Below are 22718 nucleotides of genomic sequence, written 5' to 3' on the forward strand. Positions count from 1 at the left end.
TTTGACAAACAAATTAATATAAAAATAAGGTAATAAAATAAAGATAGTGCAAAAGAAACAAAAGTCCCATCCTATTTTCTCTTCAGGAATCAAAAGTCCCATCCTAATCTCCAACAATACCTACTCAGAAGATTCGTACAATATCAATCTCGAAAAAAGAGAAGTGAGAGGATACATACCCTCATCCTATACCAATAATCTTGATCCAAACAATTCTTTCGATCCATGTCTGTTTAGAAAAAAGAGAAGAATACTCCTATGGACCGGCTTGTTCATCCCATGGGAGTAATAGTTCGAACATTTTTTTGGTTACCAAACAAGGACTTGATAGTCCCTCAAGAGCTAAGAGTTTTATCAAACGGGGCCTGAATGTGTCATAAAATGAAAGAGCGCCATTGTCAATCGTTCCGAGTTTTCAAAGGGAAAAAATTAATTCAGTTCATCGTTTAGTTTTAGTTTTAGTTTTGTTTTCAATCATTACCCTATTTCTTTCTCCAATCATTACCCTATTTTTCCAATTATTACTTTCTCATCTCTCTTTATCTCTCTTCAATCTTTAGCTCTATCTTCAATCATTACTTTATTTCTCTCTCCACCCACTACCAAAACTAAATTAAACTAAACTCTCAACCAAACACAACCGTTTTGTGTGTTTGTTGGCTCGGAGAGGTAGGAAAACTACCAATACCCTTACCTTGCATCGAACAGTAAAATTTAATGGCTTTTAGCACATATCGAAGGCGGTATCTATACAACCGGCTTTATCGAAGGTGATACCATTTAGCAACCATGAAGACAATGAGTTTTAACTCTACAGTATCGATACAACCTTTTTTATTGTATCTATACTAGGACGTTACGGCGCCCAAGAGGTTGGATGCTAAGCTGCTCGGTATCGATACAACCTTTTTGGTTGTATCGATATATACAGATGTGTTTACGTGTTAGTTTTTGAGATATTTTGGAGAGAGAAGGGCAAGTATACAAATACCCCCCTACCTCATAAATATCCAAAAAAAAATCTAGATTTTTATTCTTAGCTTTCTTCTTGCCTAAGTTTCTTCCACTGTTGCTCTCAAGCTTTCTTAGTGTAATTTCTTAAGAACACCCTTAATTAATTGTTGTTTGTTAATTTCTCATTCATTAAAGTTGTAGATACACTCTAGATTCTCCTTATAATATGAAGTTTATTTTTGCTTTCATTGGTTAAATTTCATGTCGCTTTTTATCCTTGTGCTTATTGCTTTAGCAATGAGTGAGTAGTTAATTAGGCTTGGTCAAGGAGTGATTCCCACCCTGAGACTTGGTTAGTAATTTGGTTTCTTTTGCATTAAAGCTTTCATTTGGTTTGTAAAATAGTTTAAATCTCTTAATTCTGTTCAAAACTTGTAGTTGATAATTTCTTTGATCGTGCGTCGGCAAACTTATCTTGCCACAAGCGATGCTTGGAACCTTGTCATTACGAGCGTTTGATTAAACACCTAAATGGGTTTTATTCCATTTTAGGACTGATCATTACCTTTGATTTTCTAGTTAAACCTCTGAGTGAGAGCGCGTGGATGTAACTCTCATTTGAGTTATCAAAAGGAAACCATTAGCCGGCCAAGTGGCAGGTTGTTGACCCCTGAGACCTTGACGCTCGTTAATATAGTTTAAAACTCATTTTCTAGTATTCACCTTTCAAAGCAAAACAAAGTGAAGTGAAGCATGGTACAAAAAGTAAGACTCTTGAATTAATAAAAGAGCTAGCAAAGAATTGTCGAAGCATAAGGTTAATAAGTAAAAGCCACTCAAACTGGCGTCAAAACAAATAATCTAATATATAATACCATTTCTCAATATAGTGAGTTGATTACGACGTACCAGATCTATCGTTGATGTTGGATACTAATCAACTAGCTCTTGATTGTGAACTACTGGGATGGTAAATTGGTGTTGGAGATGTTGGTTGTAGGATGTTTAAGACTTGTAAGAAGGAAGTGATTTGGAAGTAGGAGAAGTGAATGGAACACTCAAATTTTTATTTAACACTCAAGATTTTTCTTACACAAAATGATTAGACACCATCTCTATTTATATTACTCAATGGATGGCTCTAGACCTAATTTCAATATGTGACTAATATCTTGATGATCTAGATACAACCCTTTGGAATCTTCTAGAGATTAATTATTCGAGTGCTTGGACTTTAATATTAGGGGTGTTCGGTTATTTTTGGTAACTTTAATGCAAAATCCTGATTTGTATTTGTCACCAGCTGCTTCTTTTCATCTTTTTCGTCTCTAATCCAACTCAACTTATGCAAAGTTTAAAACAAAAAATTTATCAGATGAATTTGTTGAACTCCTAATGAACTTTCTGTTTCATTGAATAACTAGCCATTTTAGGGACAAGTAACAACTCTACTCCTGTTTCTGTGCAGAATTTAGTGATTCTAGAGCGACATTCTTTGGTTTCAATCGCACACTTACTTTCGAAATGTCAGTTTCTTACAAGAGCAATCAAGACTTGGCTTTTCTTTGATAACCAGGTGTCCGGTCCAATTTACGTACATCTCGATTAATCTTGGCAGACCAATTCCATAGTCAACTAGCGGTGGCCACATTGAAAGTCAGAGCGAAACTCTATATAGATTGACCTCAAAGAAATTGATAGCACTTGAGAGATTTCGAAACCTTAGAAAGAATCAAATCCCTAAGTTTTAGGCATGTACCCCAGGCCAACCTTTCCCGTTGAAACCTTACAATCTTCATGCCGATTTTTTACATGCATATCGAAACAAACTTTGATGTAATATTATTTTGTTTTGGTAACGGTAATGATTTGGGTACTGAGCATTTACAAAAACATGTATCGATTGATTTGTGGGACACATCTTTGGATTTCACACAAATCATCTACACCGTTCATATATATATTTAAAATAGTTTCCATGATATAGGATTAACAATCAGCTCATCTGAATATCGGTAAGTGCTTTATCTATTTATCTAATTTTTTATTCAGATTTTTCAGTCCAATTCGGCCACTGATGATCTATCTCACCCACAATTGCTTTTTGACCAAACAAAAGGGAAATCTTTCAAACTTCTCACAACTCCTCTCACATTCAAACTCTCTCTTTTAATACAATTTCACTTCTCACAACTCCTCTCACATTCAAACTCTCTCTTTTAATACAATTTCACATGTAACACAAAATCGTGCATATAACATATTTTCCGTCTGTACAAAATACGGGTACCACGCTTATTATCGAACGAATGAATCAACATAAAATAACATTCTTAATATAGAAATGTGACAAAAATTGATGCGATTTGGGTTAACAATCTGCCACCATTAGGGGCGGCTCTGCTATGTTCTCAGGGGTCCAAGCAAACCCCCTAATTCAAAAAACGTATTAAAATTTTGCAATTAATATTATTTACCTTTTTTAATATTGTCAGCATTGAATTAAGTGAAAATTCAAATAGTTGTGTGAGTGAGTATGTAATATAGCTCCACAAAAAAAATAAACTAGGCCCAACAAAATCTGAAGCAAATGCAAATATGTTCATTTAACATAGAGCTTTGTATAAATTTTTTTTTACTATTTTATCACCGCTGAACTAGAATGTAAGTGGAGTGGAGTGCAGTTGGCCTCTCTTACATACTCTCATGCACATGGGCGGGCAGAGTTTGATCCCCATAAGCCCCATCTCCAAATCCCCTAAGATAATGTGATTAAGATTAATAAATGACAAAAAGAAAAGAAAAGAAAAAGAACTAGAATCCTAGAGCCGCACCGTCAATGAGAATGGGACAGGAGGAACAGAATATAATGTGCGAAAAATTGAGCCAACCCCGAGTCTATTCAAGAACTCCATGGAAATTTATATAATGTGCGCAAAATTGAGCCAACCCCGAGTCCATTCATTTGATTTGAACCATTCAATTAATTTGACACGGCGAGTAGACAACATAAAATTCAGTTTTGATATGACATAGGTTGCTATGGGATCGGAATACATTATCTTGGAAAAAAGAGTTAGAATGATATTTGAAATTAAATGTAGAGTTAATTTTCCCATCAAGTTGAGCTTTTTTAATGTATCACTTACTCTTTTTCTTGATAAAGAAAATTAGACAGGTCAAATTAAGGGTGTGTTTCCGCTAAATTACATAAACTAATTGAACTAAAGCACATTTTTTTTTATGCATTTCTACGCAAACTATCCTCTTCATATACATCAATTAAAACACCATTTATGGCAACAACTTGACTATTGTCATTTACATGTACTCCCTCCGTCGCTTTTTAAGTGTCCTGCTTCGTAACTCCAACTTATTAAAAAGACATCATCATTACACCTTTCACAGCAACTTTTTCCTCTACTTTTCCTATTTACCCATCATCATTACACTTTTACTCACTAACTTTTCAAAATAAAATCTACTTTTAGGGACAAAATAGACAATACATCAACTTTTATCCCCCTAACTTTACAAAATGGACACTTATTAAGGGACAGCCCAAAATGAAATACTGGACACAAAAAAGGGACGGAAGGAGTAGTTCATTAATATAATGGAAACGCATGCTAAATGTCGAAACTACGTACTTACGAATTGGGATTTGTGTTAAACTATGGGGTTTCAAATGCAGTTGTCTCAAAAATTGGTAGCGCCGAATAGCTGCACAATTCTTCCCAAACCCTCAAACGCAATCAGAGCACCATCTATGGCGACCGAAAGCAGCAAAACTCGTCCAGAACCAAAAAAGACCAAGCAGACCCCTCAAAGTCAAAGCCCCCTTCCGACGGAAGATTCTCACCTACTGCCGAACCTCCCGTTCGAAATCATCGTGGAAATTCTGTCGAGACTTTCCGTGAAGTCTCTGCTGCGATTCAGGTGCGTTTCCAAATCATGGCGTTCTTTGATATCTCAAACCGAATTCGCAAAGACCCATCTCAGATTAGCATCTGTGAACACTGATTATACCCACCATAGACTCATTCTACAAGGTCCGTGCTCCTATGTTGATTTCAAGTCATGCTCCCTCTACTCTGTTTTGAATGAGAAATCTGATACTGCTGTTGAGCTTGATTGCCCTTTGAAAAGAACATATTCTCCAGTAATGGTTGTGGGTAGTTGTAATGGTTTAGTGTGCATCGCAGCTGATTTGGAAGTAATTATATCGAACCCGTCTGCTAGGAAATCAAAGAGATTGCCGAATGCTGAAACGAAGTCCTATAACTTCCTGAGGTATGGTTTTGGTTATGATGAGTCTGTTGATGATTACAAGGTGGCTAGATTTTTTTGGGATATTCATCGTGAGGTTGAAGTGATGGTGTATTCATTAAGGACTGATTCGTGGAGGCAGATTAGAGGCTTTCCTCAATTTTTTCCTTTGGATCATTTCGGGACATATTTGAACGGGGCCCTCCATTGGACTCGGTTTACAAAGCCCAATGTTATCATTTGTCTTGATTTGGCGAATGAGACTTTTGGAGAGGTTTTGGAGCCTGATTATCGAGATGGTTATAGCTCTAGGAGCTTGTTGAATGCTTTAAATGGATGCCTCTGTATACTATGCTCCTATGATTATTACTCTGATATATGGGTGATGAAGGAATACGGTATTAGAGAGTCTTGGACCAAGTTGGTTGTGATACCTTATGTGACACATCCATCGAGTGGTACTCCTTCCTCCAAACCATTCTACATTTTGAAGAATGGTGAAGTTTTACTGAATGTTTATTATACGCATTTAGTTCGGTATAATCCCAAAGATGGCACATCTATTTATCATGTGATTCATAATTGTTCAGAGAGTTTTGTTGTCTATCACTACATTGAGAACCTAGTCTCGCCTTACATTGATGCTGACAATGGGGTTCAGCGGCAACACCACTACTGAAGGGAATAAAGGTAAAATAAGAAGTTCGATTATGTCTTGTTAGCCTTCCCCAACTCTTTTCAATCCACAATGTGTCTATTTTAGTTCTCGTGTCTTTAAACACTTAACGTTGTACTCAATGTTGATGTTAAAAATTTAAGACCGGAAAAGGAAGAAATCCTTTGGTCATGAAGTTTAACTAATTTTGGTAAAACCACCTGCTAACTGTGAAAGAAATTGTGTAAATATGGCTTCACATCCTTGTATCTTTTACATCGTTTAACGAGATGATGGCTTCTTGAGGTGGCACTTGATTTTTTAATAATATTTCCGGAAACTTGGAGGATTAGGTTGGGGGAAATTATGAAATTTTCCAGACAAGCATGATGGATGACACTTAAGCCGACTACCAATCTATTAGGATATTTTCTTGTTGTATAGATCCCCCTTTCAGGCCTTTCTGTATGTCTAATGGATGTTAAACTCTTGATACTATATTAAAGAATCTATTACGCGGCACTATGCACCTCCTTGGGTTGGAGGGTAATAAGAATGCTAGGATTTAGAGGATTCTGCAACATACTGTCAGCCCGGTCGTATTTCATTTTACTTTTCATCGGTTGTACACCATTATATAGAATGAGTATTCGTTGAGTTGCTTACTGAGAAGCTTATAGATTGTTTGGTTTACAAAATTCTACCTTGTTACATGAATTTGTCACTCAACTATACCACATTATTAACTTCCATATGTAATGTCTCATATGTGCGTTAACTTATGTTATTGTTCTTCATGTTAATTTTCAGGATGAGAACGTGTAAATCCCAGAATCAAATTGCTTATATTGTAGTCTTTGTGGCGTGAATACTTGTACTGTCTTTATGTTACAACTTTGGCTTGTAATCAGATATTTGTTTTGAAATAGTAATGTCATATGGCCCTAATCTAAGTGCTTACAAAGCTGTAGAGGGTACAAGTTATTTTGCTTCTGCTTGAGCTTATCCCCTTGTTATTACACTGATATAGTTAAGTGAAATTTTAGGCTTGAGGTAGAAGTTAGTCACTAACGCTGTTATTGGACCAGCGCCAATGGATGATGAGATTACATGCATGTATTGACAAAAATATAATTTTTCCCAACAAAGCCACTTGTCGTAACCAATTTTAAGTGAGATTAACAGCTTGGTTGCAATTCAGTAGGTGTTCATTATCTCCCGAATTGGCCTTATTACGAACATGTTGGATGTAATTCATAACGAAGGTCAGTAGTACTCATAGGAAGGGCACATGAAGTTGTAAACAAGCTTTTTATTGTCAACAAAACCAGACATCAGTCATGTCACATATTTGAAAAGAGACAGGATGATGTTCAAATATAACTAAATGATCACAAAAAATTAACTTTTAAGCCCTAGTCTTTGCTGCTTTCAATGCAGCTCTCTTTGGGATCTGGCAAATCTTAGCATTGTGTCTAGGGATCTGGTTCCATACTACTTCTGGTTCTTATTCAGCTAAATCTGGGTATTTCCAGGCTTTGAGGCAGTGGCAAGAGCGAAACCCATGGAACCTTCTACTTGGTAATTCTGGGCTATTACAACAGCCCCAAAGGTTCGTCATTTGCTTGGAAAGTGGCACGCAACTGGTTGGCTTGCAAAGCAAATCTGTTTCATCGAAAATGTGCTCTGATCCCTTGTGTTCTATTTGTGAGAAGGATATCGAAACTATCTAACACAATCTGTTTCGATGTCAACCATGGGCCAGGGAAGTTTGGTTTGGTAGCGGATTGGCTTTTTGGTTGCTTGATTGTCCCATTATCTTGGGCTGTTTGAAATGACTGTTTAGTGGAAATCCTCCAAATCCAGAGAGAACTATTAGCAAGGCTGAGTCTGGTAATGTGGATTATCTCCAAGTTACATTTCTCGTTTATAAGTAGATTCTCGCAAAGCTACGTGAGATGTTAGGTGGTCTTCACCTCTGTTTTCTGCTATCAAATTCAAACGTAACTGAGCATTTTCTTCCTCCCGCAGTTTGGGCATTGCAATTAAATTGGCCTTAGTTGCGCTGGCTAGTATGTATAAATTTATTTCGATGATGAAATCCAGTTTGGTTTTATTCATCTCTTTCTATGATAAGTATTGTATCTGAAACAGTTGCTAAATTTCACTTTTATTCGCCCAACTATTCAATTCCTTTTAATTTCTTTCTTAATCTATCGATTACACTTGAGTTCTTAAACTTTTCAAATCCATATACACGGTCTAATTTCAGATTCTTAGGTTTATTTACAAATCAAAGGCAACTGTTCCGTTCCTAGGGTTGATATTGAAGGCTCGTTATCTTCTGTCTATCCTGTGTATATATCAATCGAGTACTGCTATGGGTACCGACGGTACCCATAGGGAAAATGCACCGACGGCCACCGGACGGCCGTCTCCGGTCACCGGACGGCCGATCCGAGCCGTCCAAAAATTTTAAAAAATAAAACCGAGTGGCCTTACGCGAGAATCAATGGCATCCGAGGTGTGTAGGGTACTTGATCCGAGCACCCATTTTTCGTGTATATTTGTATATACGTGTATATACACGAAAAAGGGGTACTCGGATCAAGTACCCTACACACCTCGGATGCCATTGATTCTCGCGTAAGGCCACTCGGTTTTATTTTTTAAAATTTTTGGACGGCTCGGATCGGCCGTCCGGTGACCGGAGACGGCCGTCCGGTGGCCGTCGGTGCATTTTCCCTATGGGTACCGTCGGTACCAATAGGATTTCTGATATCAGAATATGATCACTTGAAGCAAAAGAACTACAGTATTTTCTTATTTTATAGTTAAGAACATCGTTAATTAATTTAAAACAAAAAATCAAAAGAACGTTGTCCCTAAAATGAAGTAAGATTTTTTGATTAATAATTGTTTTCAATTGAGTGCAATGTGCATGTTTCTTTGATAATTTGTTTTTTTAGAGAGGGCAAGAGGGTAATTTCATCTATCAAACTCACCTAGGCAATTGCTGACTAGAGAGAGGTACAGTAGCTTTTATCCGGTACATAGACAGCGAATGCAAAATTAGACCAACGGAATATCTCACCTTGAAAAGTTTAATGACTCAGAAGAATTAATTGACGAATTAAGTAGGAATATAGATTAACATTGAATAGTTGACGGATAAAGGTGGAATTTGAGAAATTTTTCGGTGCCGGGTATATCCCACGTGGTACGCGCTCGGTACATCCGGGCCGTCTAATACACTTTTAGACGGCTCGGATTGAAATACTCTCTCTTCTTACATCCCAATACTTTCTTTCTATTTTTTCTCACCAAATCTGAGCCGTCCAAAAATGTAATGACTGTTCGAATTCAACGAGCCGGCACTTCTTGTTACGCACCCGGCACTGAAAAAAAAATTCGTGAAATTTATAATAGTCGGAATTGAACTACCTTTGGCTTTGGGCTTTGGATCTCTACCACAGGGAAGAAACCCTAGACACAAGACGCAATCGAAGCACAATCTATGGCGACAGAAAGCAGCTCAACTGGCCGATAACGCAAAAAGACCAAGCAGACTTCTTTCGGCCCCCTTCAGACGGAAAATTTTCCCGACCTGCCGAACCTCCCTTTTGAAATCATCAACGAAATACTTTTGAGGCTTCCAGTCAAGTCTCTACTGCGATTCAGGTGCGTTTCCAAATCATGGTGTTCGTTGATTTATCAACCCAAATTCGCAAAGACCCATCTCAGTTTGGCGTCTAAGAGCACTAGTTATGCCCACCATAGACTCATTCTAATCGATCCGTATGGCTTTACTGATCATGTCAAGTCATGCTCTCTTTACTCCATTTTGAATGAGCATTCCGATACCGCTGTTGAGCTTGATTGCCCTTTGACTGTACCGGAATATTGTAGGGTGAGGTTTTTGGGGTGGCTGTGATGGTTTAGTGTGCATCTCAACTGAAAGCGAAGTACTTATATGGAACCCGTCTACTATGAAATCCAAGAGATTGCCGGATGTTGGAACGCGGGATCCTGATAGGGGAAGGTATGGTTTTGGTTATGACGAGTCTGCTGATGATTACAAGGTGGTGAGATTTTTTGGTGATCAGGAAGTGAAAGTCTATTCATTTAGGACTGATTCGTGGAGAAGGATTGGAGACTTTCCTCATTCTCTTCCTGCATATTTTTCAGGGACATTTTTGAACGGGGCCCTCCATTGGACTTGGTGGACCTTGCCGAATGAGATCATTGGTTCTCTTGATTTGGTGAAGGAGACGTATGGACAAGTTTTGCCACCTCTTTCTTTTGAACAGGAAGTTTTGCCACCTGTGTATCGAGATGATAATTATACGCATCAGAATTTGTTGGCTATTTTGGACGGATGCCTTTGTATTGTCTGTAACTGTGGTTGTGCTATCAATGTATGGGTAATGAAACAATACGGTGTTAGAGAGTCTTGGACCAAGTTGTTTTCTATACGGACCATACCCCCTGTGTCACATCAATATTGGGATGTTCCCCACTCCACAGTATTTTGCATTTTGAAGAATGGTGGAGTTTTAATGGATATTGGTAACTGCAGTTTAGTTCGGTACAATCCTAATCGCACAATTAGTAGTCCTACGATTCATAATTCACAAGACTGTTTTAGTGCGTATCCCTACGTTGAGAGCCTAGTCTCGCCTGACATTGATGTTGACAGTGGGATTCAATGGAAACACCAAGACCAAAACTAAAGGTAATAAATGTCAAATTAGATGTTTGATTATGCCTTTCTCGCCTTTCCCAACTCTTTTCTCCATAAAATTTGTTTATATTTGTTCTTTTGTGTACCTTTAATAATTTAGTGATGTACTCAACGTTAATGTTAGAATAAAAATAAAGGGTTCCTTTGCTTATTGAAGTTTTGCTAAATTATTTTAAATCCACCTGTTAACTGTGAAAGAAAATCGTGTAAATATTGTTTTATATCATTTTATCTTTGTCATCGTTTACCAAGATATGTGTTCTTTGATGTGTCACTTTCTTCTTTTATAAAGTTTCTGCAAACTTGAAGGAATAGGTTGAGAATAGTTTGAAGATACAGAAAAGATAGGTTGCGGAAAGTTTTAAAGTAAATCTGGACTTTACTTCCAGTGTGCTTTCAAAGACAGTTTCATGTATTGTACCAGGCCTCTTTAAAATATGCCAAACATGCATGGCGGATGGCACCGTAGCCAAATGGATTTAAGTTTCTAATGGTATATTGTTCGCCGCATTTTTCTATATGTCTTATGCTCTTGAAAAGAAACTTGCTGTTGGTGTTATTTATAGTCGTTAACTTGATGCAGTCCATGATAAATAGAAGGGGTAGTTTGCTGGTTTAAGAAGATTCGAAGTTTTGGATTGATGTGTATTTCATTGGTGGATGCACGAGCCTTGTGACTTTTCATTTAGGGTGCTTTGACCACATATCCAATGTCCTCAATCATCACACAACACAATTCATCGATCCTATCCAGCCATGAGCCATCTAGCTAGGGAATGGGAACAGTCTTTGGTATTAAACCAGTCATCTAGAGAATCAGAATAGTCTTTGGTATTAAACACATTAGGAACCTATGTATTGATGTACTTGAAGAGTATGAAGGTATGAATGATTGGGTGAATAAGAATTTACCAAAGCCTGTAGCTTTGAAGATTGTGTGATGCAGTCATATTCTGTGGTGTGATGCTAAAGAGGCCTAAGGGGTGATTCATTTGGTAACCTAGGTGTGAGGCCTAGATCTATGATTCTATATTCTTAAAACCCTTCTTCTTCTTTTCTTTCTCTTTCATTATTCACATTCACTGTTCACAGCCCCAAAACAGCCTCTGTTTTTTTGTGTTCTGATCATACTTGGCCTTATTTCAATCCCATCCTATGTCATAACTCCGTGTTCATTCTTTGTGCATCTAACTTGGTGGCACATTAAGTTCAAAGAAAAGGAAAGGAAAAACTTGCTTCACCTTTTTTTCTTTTCATTTATCAGCAAAGTGGTTGCTCTCAGAATACTACTGAGATGGGGACTAGATGGATTATGTTATTTTGTTGTTGTATTAACTACTTTTGCAATTTGTTTAGGCTGAAGCATATAGTTCTTGCTCGGTACCTCAAATAAACCCAATTGAGAAGTGAAAGTTCAACGACAACCGATAGACCATGCATGTTTAAGTCATGCTTAATCCTTGTGTTGTAGTTGTTTTCATGTTTAACTTAGAGCTATGAAGCACCGATACCTCTAGAGGTCGACGTATCGCAGTGTCGGACATGGGGACACGTATGGAACATGCCACGTGGAGTGTCCCATAATTTAATTTAAATTTTTTACTGGGACACGGCTGGGGACACTGATGGGACACGGCAGAGGTCAAATTGTAATTTTTTTAAAAAAATTGGGGACCAAAGTATAATTTTAAAAAAAATTAGGGGTGTCAAACTATATATTTTTTATATAAATAAATATACACGTGGCGTGTCCCCCGACGTATCTGTGTTCCCATTTTTTTAGAATTCACGTGTCCCCGTGTCTGTGTCCGTGTCTGTGTCCATGCATCATATACTCACAGTAATTGGAAGTATTGAGTTTCAGAATCCATGGATGAGTGTTGAGCTAGAATCCGTCAAAGCTAAATCTGCCTTGCATGTTCATACTTAGAATTTTTGGGTACTCCATTGGGAATTTAAGGCTTAAATTGTAATTTTGGGTGGAATTGCAGAAATCACTCGTAAGAGGGGTTCACACTTTTTTTTTTGCTCTCTAGTGCGGGTTAGGCATGAGTTAGGTGTCATTAGTTTTGTTGCACAGTCCACGCACTTCAAACGACTATATCTTCATCATTCATATTTTGATGGAGGCGAGTTTTATGTCAATATTAAAGCTCCAAAGCCTACTTCTCCATGGAATTTGCGGTGCCCATCACTTATTTCTTAGTAGGGAAAAGATTATGGTCCTAAATCTAATGCAACGGGCTAGTCTTGGGATTCGATGTCAATTTTGGGGGTTATGTTGCATTTGAATTCCATCACTCATTTAGGACCTCTAGCTCGGACCAGACATTAGAATATCCATAGAGTTCGGTGCAGGCCCGGCCCTTGGCATAATCCCACAAGGCGAGCGCCTAGGGCCTTCAAAATTTGGTCAATAGTAGGGCCTCCAAATGCGAGAATATAATAAATAGTATTATTTATGTCAAGAATTTAACAAACAGACTTCTATTGTGAAGTGGTAAGATGCGTGTGTTTTGAGGCATGAGGTCTTGCGTTCCAAAGAAGGTTTCGGAATGCGGTGCTCGAGACTTGAACACACAACCTAAGGAACTTAGGATGTGGCACAACATTCCGCCACTGAACCACAAGGTTATTTAGTTTCTCATATCGGAAAGTTATATTAGAGCATCCACAATGTAATAATCAAAACTAAAAAGTTGCTAAAGTTAGCAATGTTTGTTCAAAAAAGTGCTCACATTGTAATAACCAAACTTAGCAACTCATCAAATTTTGACCTTTGAATAACCAAACTTAACAACTTTTATCAATAACCAAAACTCAATAACCAAACCCAATAACCAAATTCAAAACTAAAAAATTAAAAAACACCTCACATTAGAATCGTCTCATCGAGACGAATAATTTGGTGTGGTCGGGTGCGTGATTGGAACTCGTTTGTAATTGGACATAGATGCATTGCGTATTGTGGGATTTTTTTTTTATAGGGATACAAAAATAACCAATGTGGAGATCAAGTTTGTTAGGTTTGATTATGAACTAAATGGATAATCAAATGCTGACGTAGCACATTTTGGTTATCGATTTTAATTATTCCCATTGCGGATGCTCTTATATACTCCCTCCGTCCCTTTTTAAGTGTCCAGCTTCGTAACTCCAACTTATTAAAAAGACATCATCATTACACCTTTCACATCAACTTTTTCCTTCACTTTCCCTACTTACCCATTATCATTACACTTTTACTCACTAACTTTTCAAAATAAAATCTACTTTTATGGACAAAATAGACAATACACCAACTTTTACCCCCTTAACTTTACAAAATTGACACTTATTAAGGGACAGCCCAAAATGTAATACTGGACAAAAAAAAAGGGACGGAGGGAGTACTTACGTATGAGAGGCCTCATTTTCAAATCCCGCATAGGATCTTGAAAATCTCAGGTTCGGACCTGGTTTGGTAAAATTAGTTTAACATCGTTATTTGATTACTTACTCCTAATCGCACATTATCGTAGCGGATTATGTAGGATTATCTATCGAACTCGAATTTGAAGTGAGTATTACCTACCTTGGTTACATTACTGTACAGAGTCCATATTTTAAAGTCCTTTCCTTTATGAAGTTAACATTTCCGGTGAATTCTATGGATGTTAATTAAACTTTTGACGGTAGATTAAAAACTATTACTCGTGCTACCAATTAGTCCTGCGCCAGAGGACAATAAGCATACTTAGCTAGCATGTATAGGATCATTCGTCCTGTTGCCAACCCGGTTGTATTTCATGTTACCTTTGGTTGATTATGTTGTGTATTGAAATTGCTTATTGAGAAGCTTATAGATCCTTCGGCTTACAAATATCTTGTGACAAGTATCTTGTTACCAAATTATTTGGTCATCTATGCACATTATAACTCTTCTAAGCAGTATCTCGTATATGCGACTTACGAGCATTAATTATGTTGACGTCTTGCATATTTTCAGGAAGTGAACGAGGAGGTGCGATTCTCATAATAGAATCGCCTATATTGATAGTCTTTGTGGAGTGGAAGACTCGCTTTATGTTACTAATTTGGAATGCATGCTCATTCTTTCAGCTCGTGATCTTGCTAAAATGGCGGTAGATCGAAGCTGATCAGCCTCTTGTTGTTTCTTGTGATTTTGATGCCCCATCGGAAATAAAAAAATAAAATGTCATATGTACGTATTAATGTTATTTGAGCTTACCCCTTTTGGTTACGTTAATGATGTTAATTAAATTTCTATGCTGGCAATTGGCAAATAGAGACCCAAGCTTTGGGAAAGATTGCTTGTATCATGCAGACTAATCTTCTGTTCGGTTTGGGTTTTAAGGAATGTTTTGAAGTAATGAGTGAAGAGAGATAGATAAGAGAAAATTTATTGAAGAACGTGCAGAGGGATTTTGAGATTCAAAACGAACAAACTAGCCTTTGTAATAGTAACATTTAAAGCCACACACTTGTTTAGAACCTGATGGGACTTGTTTTTTACCCGAATAAAGCATGTCAGCAGTCCACGTATGGATGCAGTCCACATTTGGACTGCAGATGTGCGGTTGGAGTGTTCATAATCATCGGATAGTGTTTTTAACGATCGAGAATTTAAAAAAAAAAAAAAACTTTTTTGAAGAATTTTTTTTTAAAGTTTGGACCATTAGATACAAAGATGAGCGGGTGTGATTAGACTACAGAGTCTCTGCAGTTCGACTACAGAGAATCCCGCCTCCTTTTTACCCAATGTGATCAGGTCTCGTACCACGCAAATTGACCTTCTGGGCATTTTTGCTAGCAAGTCTTTTTTGCATTTTTGCCCATAAGGAGTCCATTAATATAATGCAATTGTGAATTGTGGATTTGACTGTTCTAGAAGAAAAGGGAAGGAACAAAAAAAAAATTATGAGAAAAACTTTATTACGGAGCTTTCCGTAATTAAACGTTTACGGAGCAAATCGTGTGCGTCCAAAGTGTATTGGACGGTCCGGATTTAAAAAAAAATTATTCGTGCAAAGGGTTAAACTCTTCCAGGGAATAGTTTTTTTAAAATCTAGACCGTCCCATGCCGAAACGGACGACTGAGATCGTGCAACTCCACAAATAACTTATTCACGACTCCTGCATGAATAAGCCGAATATGCCGAAACGGACGACTAAAATCGTGCAACTCCACAAACGACTTATTCACGACTCCTCCATGAATAAGCCAAATAGTTGTTGTATAGAAGAAAGAAAGGTAAATTTGGCATCTTTGATTCTGTTCGTATCTTCAATGGCTGAATTGCAATTTGGTTAGCTTTTCCGAGAGTATGTTATAATGATGAATACTACTTCTTCGATTCTATTTTGATACTCCCTTACAAAAATGACTTGCAATTTATGGATAAAAAATAATTTTTATTACATAATTTTTCGAGTTTCTATTCATCAATTGAAAAATCTTGAATAGTTCTTTAATTTGATGCGAAAAAATTTAAATAATTATGAACAGAAGTACAACATTTTTTTGATCTTGAAACTTTTCAAATCCATATACACTCAGTCTAATTTCAGATTCTTAAGTTTATTTACTAACCGAAAGGCTACTATTCTGTTACTAGCATCGATATTGAGGCTCATTATCATCCGTCTATCCTGTGTATTTAGGGATATAAATTGAAGGAAAAGAATTACTCTCTTCTTATTTTATATTAGTTAAGAACGTTGTTTGTTAATTTAGAACAAAAAATCAAAAGAACGTTGTCCCTAAAATAAATATAATTTTTTGATTAATAATTGTTTTCAATTGAGAACAATATGCATGTTCTTTGATAATTTGAAAAGTACAGTAGCTTTTATCACCTTGAAAAGTTTAAGGACTCAGAAGAATTAATTGACGAATTAAGTAGGAGTATTACATTAATATTGAATAGTTGAGGGATGAAGGAGAAATTTAGTCGGAATTGAAATACCTTTGGGCTTTAAGAACTTGGAAAACTTTTACCACAAGGAAGAAACCCTAGACACAAAGACGCAACCAAGCAGACCTCTCTCTCGGTCCCCTTCCGATGGAGAATTTTCCCGACCTGCCGAACCTCCCGTTCGAAATCATCATTGAAATACTTTTGAGGCTTCCGGTCAAGTCTCTGTTGCGATTCAGGTGCGTTTCCAAATCATGGTGTTCGTTGATTTCTCAACCCAGATTCGCAGAGACCCATCTCGGTTTGGCATCTAAGGACACTAGTTATGCCCACCATAGACTAATTATACCCGATGGGTATCCCTATACCGATGTCAAGTCATGCTCTCTTTACTCCATTTTGAATGAGCATTCCGATACCGCTGTGGAGCTGGATTGCCCTTCGACTTTACCGGATTATAGGCTGAGGTTTTGGGGTGGCCGTGATGGTTTAGTGTGCATCTCAACTGAAAGCGGAGTACTTATATGGAACCCGTCTACTAGGAAATCCAAGAGATTGCCGGATGTTGTAACGCGGGACCCTGATAAGGGGAGTTATGGTTTTGGTTATGACGAGTCTGCTGATGATTACAAGGTGGTGGGATTCTTTGGTGATAACGAAGTGAATGTGTATTCATCGAGGACTGATTCGTGGAGAAGGATTGGAGACTTTCCTCATTCTCTTCCTGCATATAATTCAGGGACATTTGTGAACGGGGCCCTCCATTGGCTTTCGTGGACCTTCCCGACCTTGCCTACGGATATCATTCCTTCTCTTGATTTGGTGAAGGAGACGTATGAAGAAGTTTTGCAACCTCTTTTTTTTGAACAGGAAGTTTTGCCATCTGTGTTTCAAGGTGATTATACGCATCAGATTTTGTTGGCTGTTTTGGACGGGTGCCTTTGTATTGTCCGTAACCGTGGTCGTGCTATTGATGTATGGGCAATGAAAGAATGCGGTGTCAGAGAGTCTTGGACCAAGTTGTTTTCTATACCGACGTCCATGCGTCACAATTGGGTTGTTCCCTTCTCCACAGTATTGTGCATTTTGAAGAATGGTGAAGTTCTACTGTATACTGGTAACTACAATTTAGATCGGTACAATCCTAATGGCACAATTAGTAGTCCCACGATTCATAATTCTCCAAACTGTTTTGATGCATCAAACTGTTTTGATGCATATCCCTACATTGATGCATATCCCTACATTGAGAGCCTAGTCTCGCCTGACTTTGATGCTGACAGTGGGGTTCGGGTTCAATGGAAACTCTAAGATAACAAAGGTCAAATTAAATTTTTGATTATGTCTTACTCGCCTTTCCCAACTCTCTTCTCCATAAAATTTGTTTATATATTTTTCTTTGTGAACCTTTAATATTTTAGTGATGTACTCAAAGTTAACGTTAGAATAAAAAAATTAAAAAAAAGGGCTCCTTTGCTTATTGAAGTTTTGCTAAATTATTTTGAATCCACCTGTTAACTGTAAAAGAAAATCGTGCAAATATCGTTTTACATCATTTTATCTTTGTCATCGTTTACCAAGATATGTTCTTTGATCCTATCCAGTCATCTAGGAAATAGGAATTAATAGCACTCTTTGGTATTAAACACTTTAGGAACCTAAAAATCGACGTACTTGAAGAGTATAAAGGTATGAATGATTGAGTTTTTAATAAGAATTTACAAAAGCTTGTAGCTTTGAAGATTGTGTGATGCAATCATATTCTCTGGTGTGATGCTAGAGAGGCTTAAGGTGTGATTCATTTGGTAACCTAGACGTGAGGCTTAGATCTATATCTTCTTAAAACCCTTCTTCTTCTCTACTACTCCATTTCATTATTCACGTCCAATGTTCACAATCCGAAAACAACCTCTGTTTTCGTTGTGTTTTGATCATACTTGTAATTAGCCTTATTTCAATCCCGTCCTATGTCATAACTCTGTGTTCATATTGTGTCCATCAACCTCTGTTTTCGTTGTGCTTTGATCATACTTGTAAGTTGTAATTAGCCTTATTTCAATCCCGTCCTATGTCATAACTCTGTGTTCATATTGTGTCCATCTAACTAGCCTGGTGGGAACATTAGGTTCAAAGAAAAGAAAAAGAAAAACTTGAAAAGGAATGTTGATATTCTCTTTCTTTGGGTAGTGGGAGGAGTAAAATGTTTACTTCATCGGCGAAGTCCATTGCTTCACCTTTTTCTAATTGCCTTGACCACATTTGACATAATTGGCTTTTTAACCAGTGGAGTTTTTAGCGTCCATTAACTACTTATGCGATTTGTTTCGGCTGAAGCATAGTTCTTGCTTGGTACCCCAAATAAACCCAATCGAGAAGCGAAAGCTCGACGTACGACAACCGATAGGCCATGCATGTTTAAGTCATATGCTTAAAATCCTTGTGTTGTAGTTGTTTTCATGTTTTCACTCACAGTAATCCATTGATGGGTTTTGAGCTGGAATCCTTCAAAGCTAAAGTCTGTCTTGCTTGTTCATACTTAGAATATTTGGGTAGTACTCCATTGGGAATTTAAGGCCTCAAGTGTGGTTGTGGACATTTTTGGGGTGGAATTGCAGAAATCTCTCCTAACACGGGTTCGGCACGCGTTGGGCTGAGATTAATTAGTGCTGCATTCTGTTTTTTGGCAATCTAGTGCGGGTTAGGCATGAGTTAGGTGTCATTGTTTTTGTTGCACAGTCCACCCACTTCAAACAACTCCGATTGAGGCGAATTTTACTGAAATGATATTGGTACCGACCTCCCCGGTACCGAAATCGTACCGCCGGCTGCCGGTGGGCCGTCTCCGGCCACCGGACGGCCGATCCGAGCCGTCCAAAAATTTTTAAAAAAAAAAACGAGGGGGCCCACGCAGGAATCAACGGCATCCGAGGTGTGTAAGGTGCTTGATCCGAGCACCCTTTTTTCGTGTATATATGTATATTCGAATATACATATATACACGAAAAAAGGGTGCTCGGATCAAGCACCTTACACACCTCGGATGCCGTTGATTCCCAAGTGGGCCCCCTCGTTTTTTTTTTTAAAAATTTTTGGACGGCTCGGATCGGCCGTCCGGTGGCCGGAGACGGCCCACCGGCGGCCGGCGGTACGATTTCGGTACCGGGGAGGTCGGTACATATAGCACTACTCCGAATTTTATGTCAAAATTAAAGCTCCGGGGCCTGCTTCTCCACGGAAGTTGTGGTGGTCCCATCGCTTATTTCTAAGTAGAGAAAAGATTATGGTCGTAATGCCACAGCCTAGTCTTAGGATTCGATGATGATTTTGGGGGTTTTGTTTCATTTGACTTCCATCACTCATTTTGGACCTCCACCTCGGGCCTCCGATCGACCAGACGTTAGATTATCCTTAAAGAGTCCGGTGAGATTCGTTTAACTTCGTTATTTGATTACTTACTCCTAATTGCACATTATTGACGGTCGATTATAAACTATTAACCATGCTACGAATTTTTTGGTCATCTATGCACATTATAACTCTTGGATGCAATATCTCATACGACTTACGAACATTAATTATGTTGACGTCTTACGTATTTTTAGGAAGTGAACGAGGAGGTGCGATTCCCGTAATCGAAATCGCTTATGTTGGCAGTCTTTGTGGAGCGGAAGACTCGCTTTATGTTACTAATTTGGAATGCATCGACTGCTAATACTTTCAGCTCGTAATCTTGCTCAAATGGCTGTAGAAGTTGAGCCCCTTGTCTGCCAATTTTTTTTTTCTTTGCTGTAGTTTCTTTTGATTTTGATGCCCCCTTTGGAAAAAATAAAATAAAATGTTCCAAGTACGTAAAGTTATTTTGCTTTCGCTTGAGCTTTATTATCCCCTTTTGGTTACAGTAATGATGTTAATTAAACTTCTATGCTTGAGGTAGCAAATTAATTCCCTAAAGGAAAAAGGGAGGGTAAATAACAAAAAAGAGAATGTGAATATATATCATTTCTCTAAACAAAATTAATTAGTTTTGGACTTTAATTATTTAGCATAGAAAGTTGAAATATAGTGATTAGGCTTTGTTCTTGTAAACTTAATTATAAGTTTGAAACTTATTTTGGTATTTTTTATATTTTCGTAACTCTTTGTTTAGCTTTTCATCGTAATTTTGGGATTAATAGTTCGTCCCGATGAGATGAATAAAAAAAATATAAAATATGGACCGATGGTGAAAAAATTCGAATAAGACGGCATTTTAGACAAATAAGACAGTTGTTTGATTTTTTTTTGTTTTTAGTGCACTTTTTTTTTTGTTTTTCGTCATAATTTTGTACTTTTTAGACTCCTCTCATCGAGACGGATGATTAATTCAAAAAATTTCACGCAAATCTAACAAAATTCAAAAAGACGAATAAAATACGCAAAACTAAGAAATAAGTTAAGTTTGCAAGAATAGGAAATATAATATTCGATTGGCAAATGATATTATAAATACAGTGGATATGTCCAATCATTACCTTTAAAGCTTTGAATTAGTTAAGATGTGCACAAGGTGGTCACAACAACAACAAAATCCATGTAATCCCCAATCATTAGATGTATGGGCAGGAGAGGATTGGAAACAGACCTTAAAGTAGCTGCTCTCAGAATACCATATAAACAGTGGCCTTCTATACTTGTTTTACTGTGAAACTATGCCTTCAAATCAAAGCTAAATGGCATCAGAAAGCGCCTAGACTTTAGAGACCCAATTCAATTTATGTACACATTATCATACTTCCTTAATTAGTTTAGAGTATTGGTATGCACAATCACACAAGGTGGCCCGGTCATCTAATTTTATTAAAAAAAAGAAAAGAAAACCTCGCAATTTGTAAACCTGAGGTCCAATCAAGGGAAAATTCCACCTGGACCCAATGTCCTCAATAAACTCGTGATGTTGAATCGCGAGTTTTAGTAAAAGTAACCCCGTAAATTGAAGTCGCGAAGTCTATCAATGTTAAATTGCGCACACACCCCCTTGATTTCACTGAAACCGCACTTATTTAAAGAGAGTGGTAAGGGTCATCATCGGGCCGGACCGGATGGGGTTTTTCTTTTTGGCGGGCCGGGCTAGCCCAATTGGCGGTGCGGCGGGCTTAAATTTCTTTGGGCAAAACTAAATCAAAGGAAAAAGAAAGGGTCTTGTGGGATTTTGGGCTAATAGGTTGGCCCATTGGCAGGCTTTTGGGCGGGTACCGCGGGCCGAGCCTACGGGCGGGCCGAGTAAAAAATCATAGGCCTGAGTCCGCCCATTACAAACTACGGGCCGAACTAGCCTGCCAGTTTTACGAGCTCGGGCCGAGTAAAAGCCCGACGGGCCGGGCGGATTTTGGGCGGGTCATAGGCCTTCGGCCTAAATGATAAGGCTTAGAGAATGGGTATATTTTACTTGTCGACCCCCATGGTAGATCTTAATCCTTTGAGAAGTGCTATACTACATATGCATTGTACATATTATATATATATATATATATGGATTTTGTGGGGTTAATTTGGAATCCTACAAAAATGATCCGATCTGCTCATTATTTTTAGAATATTTTTTTTATAGTCATGTAAAAAATCAACTCAATTCGATATCGGTAAGGATTTTTCCGGAATGCATAGGGACAAAACTAAGCAGTTAAGTAGTTTTGTCTTTACAAATTCAGAAACGATATAGGATTGAGCTGATTTTTTTACAGGTCTGCATAAAAAAATATTTTTAAAATAATTGGTGGTTTGATTCATTTTTGTAAAAGCGGAAATGAACTCGACAAAACTCATATATACATGATATGTACATTCTCATATGTACTCATAGCTTTTATTGCTTATTTCTCATCCTTTTTTGGGTTCTTTTAGCTGTCCAAATCCCCACCATTCCTTGCAATTTGAAGGGGCTTGGGCTTTAAACACTTCTACCATGCAAGACACAGACACAGCCAGAGCACCTCTAAAAAATCAGCTCTAACTGATATCGGTAAGGGGTTTCTTAGAATTTGTAGGGTAAAATAGAATGATTTGTCCTACGATTTATGAGAAAATCCTTACCGATATCCGTTGAAGTTGATTTTTTATATGAATCCTCCAAAAAATATTTTAAAAAAGATGAACGGTTTGGATCATTTTGCAAAACCCCAATATGAATTTCACAAAAATA

At 37.6% G+C, this 22718-nt stretch overlaps 3 protein-coding genes and 1 non-coding gene across 5 annotated transcripts; 3 read left to right on the forward strand and 1 right to left on the reverse strand.

Annotated features, from left to right (window-relative positions):
* The first annotated feature begins 4601 nt into the window (after positions 1-4601).
* Positions 4602-7549, forward strand: LOC131318042 (F-box/kelch-repeat protein At3g23880-like). 2 transcript variants are annotated; one of them, XM_058347828.1, is made up of 2 exons: positions 4602-5913; positions 7426-7549. In XM_058347828.1, the coding sequence occupies exon 1, from the start codon at positions 4631-4633 to the stop codon at positions 5900-5902; it is 1272 nt and encodes a 423-aa protein (XP_058203811.1). In that variant the 5' UTR covers positions 4602-4630; the 3' UTR covers positions 5903-5913; positions 7426-7549. The 2 variants fall into 2 exon arrangements, with proteins under 2 accessions (XP_058203811.1, XP_058203810.1); XM_058347827.1 differs by lacking the exon at positions 7426-7549 and adding an exon at positions 6689-6837.
* Positions 7550-9787: 2238 nt separating this feature from the next.
* On the forward strand, positions 9788-10773 carry LOC131318043 (F-box protein CPR1-like). The gene is made up of 2 exons (XM_058347830.1): positions 9788-9920; positions 10067-10773. The coding sequence occupies exons 1-2, from the start codon at positions 9890-9892 to the stop codon at positions 10609-10611; spliced, it is 576 nt and encodes a 191-aa protein (XP_058203813.1). The 5' UTR covers positions 9788-9889; the 3' UTR covers positions 10612-10773.
* A 5865-nt stretch (positions 10774-16638) lies between these two features.
* Positions 16639-20252, forward strand: LOC131317032 (F-box/kelch-repeat protein At3g23880-like). The gene is made up of 2 exons (XM_058346612.1): positions 16639-17822; positions 20143-20252. Exons 1-2 carry the CDS (start codon positions 16688-16690, stop codon positions 20250-20252), a joined length of 1245 nt encoding a protein of 414 aa, XP_058202595.1. The 5' UTR covers positions 16639-16687.
* A 959-nt stretch (positions 20253-21211) lies between these two features.
* LOC131318288 (small nucleolar RNA snoR100) lies at positions 21212-21322 on the reverse strand. The gene has a single exon (XR_009197614.1). It is a non-coding gene; the product is annotated as a small nucleolar RNA snoR100 (small nucleolar RNA).
* Positions 21323-22718: the final 1396 nt, after the last annotated feature.

This window comes from Rhododendron vialii, chromosome 2a (assembly GCF_030253575.1).
Source record: "Rhododendron vialii isolate Sample 1 chromosome 2a, ASM3025357v1".
Taxonomy (NCBI): Eukaryota; Viridiplantae; Streptophyta; class Magnoliopsida; order Ericales; family Ericaceae; genus Rhododendron; species Rhododendron vialii.

Coding starts and splice junctions, on each gene's coding strand:
- LOC131318042 (XM_058347828.1), top strand. CDS start 4,631: ATGGGGTTTCAAATGCAGTTGTCTCAAAAATTGGTAGCGCCGAATAGC.
- LOC131318043 (XM_058347830.1), top strand. CDS start 9,890: ATGTTGGAACGCGGGATCCTGATAGGGGAAG. Junction 9,921..10,066: donor CGGGATCCTGATAGGGGAAG/GTATGGTTTTGG, acceptor CATATTTTTCAG/GGACATTTTTGAACGGGGCC.
- LOC131317032 (XM_058346612.1), top strand. CDS start 16,688: ATGGAGAATTTTCCCGACCTGCCGAACCTCCCGTTCGAAATCATCATT. Junction 17,823..20,142: donor GCCTGACTTTGATGCTGACA/GTGGGGTTCGGG, acceptor ACGTATTTTTAG/GAAGTGAACGAGGAGGTGCG.